This window comes from Convolutriloba macropyga, chromosome 8, assembly GCF_964194025.1.
Source record: "Convolutriloba macropyga chromosome 8, txConMacr16.3, whole genome shotgun sequence".
NCBI lineage: Eukaryota > Metazoa > Xenacoelomorpha > Acoela > Convolutidae > Convolutriloba > Convolutriloba macropyga.
In genome coordinates, this window is record NC_134475.1 from 15,645,737 (window position 1) to 15,653,434 (window position 7,698).

General features: G+C 35.1%; 1 protein-coding gene across 1 annotated transcript; it reads left to right on the forward strand.

The window, feature by feature from the left end:
• The first annotated feature begins 1,308 nt into the window (after nt 1–1,308).
• Nucleotides 1,309–7,427, forward strand: LOC142343963 (uncharacterized). The gene is made up of 3 exons (XM_075395372.1): nt 1,309–1,568; nt 4,350–4,880; nt 6,753–7,427. Exons 1-3 carry the CDS (start codon nt 1,463–1,465, stop codon nt 7,016–7,018), a joined length of 903 nt encoding a protein of 300 aa, XP_075251487.1. The 5' UTR covers nt 1,309–1,462; the 3' UTR covers nt 7,019–7,427.
• Nucleotides 7,428–7,698: the final 271 nt, after the last annotated feature.

The window sequence follows — 7,698 nt, forward strand, 5'->3', positions numbered from 1 at the left end:
TTGAGACTCAACAATTGGCTATAGCATCCGACAATTGGCTCAACACCAGTCTGAAAACTAAGCATTAAGCGTTAAATTTATGTGAGGTGAACGGTGCTAGGAAAATTGGCCGACAGGGCGTTTAGCCGACAAGGAAAAAATGAGAAATTTAGCCGACAGTTTTATCATAATTGGTCATAAAAGTCTTATTGGTCCATAAATTGGTCCATAAAAGTCTCAGTAGTTCGGTTGTGATAGATTCATATCAAGTCCCACGGGCCGCTAAGGCATGGCCATGACCCGCGAGGCATGGCCAGATGCGGTAAAATACGGTCCGACCACGGATAGACCTTCGTTACTCTAGTTGATGAAATAACTGCGGTATATTTGTCCGCTTACGAAATAGTGTTTTAAATTGGCCAATCACAGCTTCAGATTAAGTTTTATTGCTCATTTTACGTAAATTGTCGGTTAAATTTCTCATTTTTTGGTTGTCGGCTAAACGCCCTGTCGGCCAATACGGCGGCCACCGAGGTGAACGCTAACAGGTAGAGATCGATTTTCTATAAGATCAACGCTAAATTAAATACCAGTTTATGGGAAACGAATGCTAAAATTGTCGAATTTATTTAAGATCTACGCTTCGAGACGCTAAATCTATTTAGGATCAACTCATAGAAACGCTAAAAATTATGTAACATGAAGGCATAAGATCTGCGCTTGGAAAATGCTAAAATCAGGTATGATCAATGCTAAAAAACCTTTCGTTATTTAGGTCCAACGATTAAAATGTTAAATTGACGATGTGTTCTTTTGAACACATTTAGCATAAATCATAACTAAATTCAACGCCAATTTTACTTATTTCTTGCCTTTCTTATTCCTGACACCACGGCCCGAACACAAAATGTTCGAACATTCAGTACTACGTACATTTGCTTAAAATTTTCTGCAATCAAGCTCAAAACCTCTTTTTGAGACCTTTTATTGGATGAAGGGGATGAAAGATTTTTGACATGGAGTTAAAAATTACAATTGGCGTGGCAGAAGAAGGCGCTGCAAAGAACTGATATTGTAAAATGAGTCACTTAGCATGCGCTACACACGCCTTACTATAATTTTGCATTTCTATTACCATTCTTTAAAATTTTATTTTACTTTTCACCTGTCTCACAATAAACCACTACTACTGCTCAATTATATTTTCAGCACAAACTTACATTGTCTTGATTATGAATAATATAAGTTCACTTGTGCTGTATGCACTCGTTATATCAACGTGGCTCTCAAAATTACTTCTCAGCATGTTATAGAGTTAAAAAGCAAACATTTATAACATTTTAAACTTTATTGGTCATGTAATTACGTTTACTTTCGTTCTTTTACTTTACATGTAATAACTCTTTTTTATAAATATCGTTTATATCTAGTGTTTACCAAATTGAAATAAATATTTTTTTCTCAACTAGATTAGTATCGAATAATGTTATGGAAGCTGCAAGCGTTAATTTTTCCTTACTTTTACATAAATTTATTCAACAAAACCGAAGATTTGATAATTGAATTCAAATTGTTAATTATGACAAGAAGTGATAAAATTTTGAGATCAATCGCCTTTTTCCGTGAAGATCACATTACCATTCTGTCAGATTGTCGAACTTAATCTCTTAATTTATTTGCCTAATGTTGCATCGAAAAACAAAAGTATAATAAGGGAAGCTTTGGAAAAACATGAGTCTTTAATATACTTTTTTCAAACTTCGTTCAAGGAAAATTTTGACCTATATTCAACAACGTTTCGTGAGATTGAAACAATTTTTTGCGATTTAAATGTTCTCTGATCAAATTAAGGCCAAACTGATTTTAATTTGCAGGTTTTCGTGCATTTAAATACAAATCAATACCCTGTAGTTTTGAGAACTTTTCAATGCCCTGCAGAACTTTTCCACCGTATACTCAAAGATATTGTCATCAAAAGTTCCTATTGCCTGGACCCCATCATGTGTTCAGGTAATTTCTTGCCAGTTATGCTTTACTGAAAGTTTGGTTACCGGTGGAGGTGAAGCAAGCCGATAGGCAAGTAAGCCGAATTTTGAAAATAAGGCCAATGAAGCTGAAAAATTTTGGGATACCGGTATTTTAAGTTGCCCCTGGCTGGCCGGTGGTCGCGCTTCGTGCGCCGCGGCTTCGATAACCGGGCCGTCGTTTCCAGATTGCATCTCACAGCGGATGAGACGCATGGCCATGGACGACCGTCCACTGAAGCAAGTAATCACTACATGTCTAAAAATTGACGTATTGTTGCTTCTTTGGTGCAATGGTATACATTATACATCATGAAACTATGCGCAGTCTTGATTGTAACAGTCAACAATGTATTTTTTCTGATAGATTACATAAAAATTACCTAATTTTCAGCTTGCCTTTATGTCGCCTTACTTTTACTTCAGCTTACTTTGCGTTCACCACCCAGATCATAGGACCATCGTAAATCATCACTGAAGTCTTTTTTTTCTAATATATTTATCAATGAATCTTAAAAACTCTGGACATGTAAAGAAATGAAGTCGCGCCCATGAATAATTTCAATTCCACTTCCTTGTAGAGATATCGTTTTGACCTTGTTTTGATATCTGTTTTGTTTGACAAATACGAGTTTGAAAGCAACAATTGAACACAAATTAATAACAATAAAAAATTATTTGTCTTTAAAACTTACAAGAGAAAAATTCCATGTGTTCACTTAAATTTATGTAAACTGATGTGTTAATCTTTTGCAATGAGAGTAAAACATCAGTTTTACCGCATCCATTTTTCAATTGAATCTTTTCTGGCCATCATTTCGATATGTTTTCAAAAAAAGCTACTACAAGAATATACTTTTTCGAACAGTAGGATTGCAATGAATCGTTTTTAACATACGATTAATTGATTTCTGTCGTAACATTTGAAGACTTTAGTACCTGTTTTAAGCTATTTTCTGAGAACTATCAATGATCACTTCTTGGTGAAAATTTTCAGTTACGGACACTTTACGAGAGTAGTTGGTTCAATGACATAAAAATTTTCAACTCATCAGCCATAACCAGTAATGTTCATAATTCTCATTCTCATTCTCATCGGAGCTAGTTCTCATTCTCATTGTTCAATTGCCACTGAAAAATGACGAAAACTGCTTCTTACTTGCCTCAACCCGAGATCTCTGATTATTCTCAGATTTTACAACGATAAATAAAGTAAGTAGACAGCATATGAAAAGTCCAATTGATTTAATGTACTTATTTTTTTTTAAATTTCGATACTTTTGATTGAGGAAACACCGAAATGAAGAAAATGGCTCAAGAAGTAAGTCCTGCGTCATTTTTTGATCAACCAAGAATTTGAATATACTAGACATCTCTTTTTAACTGCCTGACAAAATTATATAAAAAACTAGTATCATATTTTTTAAACACCTTTGAGTAATGTCATGCCAATTTTGGTAACTTTGTGTTTGAGTTATGCAATTATAACAGCAAATTTTGGTCAAACTTGGTGAAAACTGAGTTTTTCTGAAAAGAGTAATCGTTTTTTTTTATTAGTTTTGAATAGTTGATATTAAACAACTTGGATTTTTCACAAGATTTTAAAGTGTCAAAATTTTTTGAATGATAATTAAAAACAAGGTGCCACTTCACTCTTGGAAACCTAAGTCGATTGCAAATGCTTTTTTTAATTTTTGATTTTAAATGGTTTTTAATTTTCGATTCTTTTATTGCTGGCAATTTCAAATCTCTTATGCAAATAGATATTTTTTATCACTTTTAATGATTTTTATGTCTTCGTTTGTTCTTAGCAGAACACATGAAACAACAAAAAAGCAATTAGAAACTTAAACACATCTTTGGCTGTTGAATTTTTGAACAAATTTAGAACTTTTGGCGTGATAGCCGAAAGATAAAGCGAATTGGTATTATTACAGGTCAAGTGTTTTGTTGTTTAGACTTGCAAAACCGTCTAGTTGAAGGATGAGCCCTGACTTGATAGCCGGTCATGGCTGCACTTGCCCATAGAAATCGCAAACAAAACACCAAAAAGTGACATGCACAGTAAAAAAAAGAGCAATTGCTGCCCACAAGAACAATAGTCTGAAAAATTGGGAATAATAGGAAAAATACATAAAAAAACAGGTTGTTGCTGGCCTACTGTTTTCCCACTGCAGTTACACATAGACCAAATTATTTCTTATCAACTATCGTTTTTGTAACAAAAAAAAACGATAGAACATGAAAATTTTATAATTCTCTTTATTAAGTCAGTTAATTGCTGCAAAATTTTTCTAGTCTTTGAAATAACTCAGAAACAGCAATTGATCTCAAATTCAATATTAGGAGTACATAAAAGACGATTATTGTTAATAGCAGGAATTGCTTGTTTGTTTACTTCTTTCTACCTCTTAGTTCAAGCTGCCAAGTCAAGCATGAAGAAACCCGCCAAGCCTGAACGACAAATGACCCTTTATGACTGGCGAAGGTTTTATATGGGCGAAAAAGATTTCACGAACTTGTGTTTAAACATACCTCCGAATATAGCTCGACAGTTTACAAATAAAAAGAGACGTTTGATCGAAAGCGAGATTTCGTTACTAGGTGAATATGAATACTTGACTAAGACCACATTTGAAGTTAGGAAGAAGATTATTTTCATCGCTGGTGTAGACCATTCTGGTCACAACTTCATGCAGACAGCTTGGAACAAAATTTGCACTTTGAGCGACAGTTTTTGTCACCTGGACTTGACGTTCTTCAATGTTTTGGGGTGTAATGAAACTTTGAAAGATATTTTAGCCCCGATTGAGATGTTTCATTTAGTACAAGCGGCGAGGGGGTACTTTTCTGAAGTTATGGTGCTCAACACATTTGGTTAGTAAATTCTATTTTCTAAATTAATCTCATTTGGTACCAATATCTGCTTTTTCCTAAATACTGAGAAGTAAAAACTTGGTTCCAAATTCAATCTAAATTTAATAATTTTTATTCGCAAACATTGATCGCTCATTAAAGCTGTACTCATGAGTACAAAGAATATGAGTAAAAACAAATTTTACCTTCTGTAAATTAAGCTTATCCGATTTCTGTTTTGTCGGTTATTATTGTTTGCACAACGCTTAACTGCTTTTTTTCAATCCTTTTATAACTTGATAAATCGAAAAGCAGTTGTTTAGCATACACTTCGCAAGCACTACCCTAGTCTAGACTACGACCTATGAAAAGATCATGCTAGACAAAAGACGGTATGTTCAGACAACACTGGACGCAAAAGAGCTATGAAAAAAACTATGGCCAGACTTTATTAAATACCTGGACTTTTGCTCGGCTCAAATTTTGTCAATCTAGGCATTTGCTTGAATCAAAAAGTTACGCTGCTCAACCCAAATTTGTGACTCTGGATATTTTCTCAACCCAAAAAATTAAGCTGGAGTTTTTCGCGACCAGAGGCGGGCGCTGGACTTTTCCTCGACTAAGGTTAATGAGGAACACAAATGGCGCCGAGCAAAAGTAAAATCATAAGTCAAGAAAACGTCTTTTGATGAGTTTCGTCGCCTTAAAAAAGAATTACAAAATATGGGCCGCGCCATTGTCAAATTATGGTTCGAGCGAAAGTCTTTTCTTGGCTCGGCATTTTCGCCTGGAAAATTGTACATGCAAAATTATTGCTCAATATTGCTTATAAGGTAGTCAGCGTGAAAGCTCTCTCATATTTCGCGGATCTGAAGAACAACTATTCTTTTGATACTAAATAACGCCACAGTTGAAGCACGACTAATGGGAAGAAGGTCGCCACAATTTTCATACAATCAAGCAATGGGGAAATATAGTTCAGCTGCGATAACTGCTTTATCTTAAAATTTGCCCAAGTTCTTCCAATTTTTGATTGTTTCTCAATTGCGCTTTGTGTTGGAATACAATGGTGCAATGCTGTTTTGTCTCGCTCCGTTGCTGCTTGATTGTGCCGCAGCAAAAAAATATGGAAAAAAAATTGTTTTGCACATTTGCAAAGAAAACAGTCTTAATAGAAGATTTTTGCTCGAACCTTGAGAAGACCACACTCGAACCGAAAGGTCTGTGATAAGACCATGCTTGACCTAAAAACTCTTATGAAAAGATTTTCGATCGACAATTGAAAAGACTTTTGCTGGATCTCAACTAAGAAGCTCGTCTGAGTAATTTCGGTCAATATTGACCCCCCAGACTATTTGGGCCATTTCATAAGTATAGGTTTGAACAAGGGCAACGTTTTTTAAACCAGAGCAGCCTTAAGTTGGATTAAGAGCCAGCGCCCCTGCCAAAAAAGGGAACCATTTGGTCCGTTTTTGAATTTAATTCCACAAAACGTTCTTGAATTCTTGCAGAAAATGAATATTGTGGGATATGGCGACATATTAACAATACAATGTCTGTGTTGTCAAAGTCCCCAAATTTAGCTTATGATGTGCTTAAAATGTCATTTAATGCCTAGGCATGTTCAAATTGGGTAAACGCCCTTGTTACATTTTTACAATTTTCTGACTATATACATAGCCTGGTTTCAACAATTCTTAAACTGGCCAATTTTGAGGAAAGTATTCAGCAAATTCCCTCCAAAATAGCCTAATTTGAATGCAGCCCAATTCCGTAAATTTTTTGTAAGTCCCACGTATTAACATAGCAAAGCGGAATTTAGCGACTCACGCAATCAAATTTAACTGAGTCAATTCGGGTCTCAACTGCGGTGTCATGAATACTCCATTTCAGTTGAGAACGATTTCATGCACACGTACCCACTCTGCAGAAGCCAGACACAGTTCACATACCCAGATGTCCGGCTACTTGCCGAAATACTCGACGAGGCCTTGTTCGACTTCCGAGTAATCCTTCTAGACCGAACTGTGGAATCAAGTCTGGCTTCAATTTTCACCCAGTATAAATACAATCACTCTTTAGCTTGGGAAGTTCAAGAATTGTTAGCCGGATATCAGGCCTTAAATGTGCAACTGGAAAATTGGATCCAAACTTTATAGCCGGGGTTGTTTCTATGGAGCGACCTGCCGAAGATAACAAAAAAGCGGCAATAAAATATTTCAATAAAACGATTGGCTTGACAGATAAAATGATAGAAACAATATATGAAAACTTTGAAAAAACAGAAGCTGTGTGCATTAATAGTTCATCCGAAGATCAAGTTCTGCTGGATGAATTGTTTATAAATCTCTATCAAGAATATTACAATTATCACAGAAAATTCGTAGAACCATTTTATGCATAGACAATGACCTTACCTTTTCCTACAAAAAATCTTTACATTCTTTACATTTTAGGACAAAGGCAAAATTGAATTGGCCAGCTTTGCTTAAAATTCATGTTTTACGTATTTAATTAATTAGAACTCAATGAATTTATTCTGATGTTTTTTTACTTTATTTTGTATTTTGTAATAGTACCAATTTTACATGCAAATGTTTAAGTTTTGAATAAACTAAACAATGAAAAATGTTTAAGAAAATACAAACAGAATCAACTAATGTCGGGGACGAGTTGCTCCCAAAGAACTCAAAGAACTGACAATAGGTCAGCATCGATAGTTACTAGTTTAAGCTGTGACTGAGTGCGGGTTGAGTGCGGTTGGTGGTAGAATTTGAGTGAGGCATTGAGCCCCTCACGCCAAAAATACATGTGCCTAGGTAGATTTGCTGAATCGTAT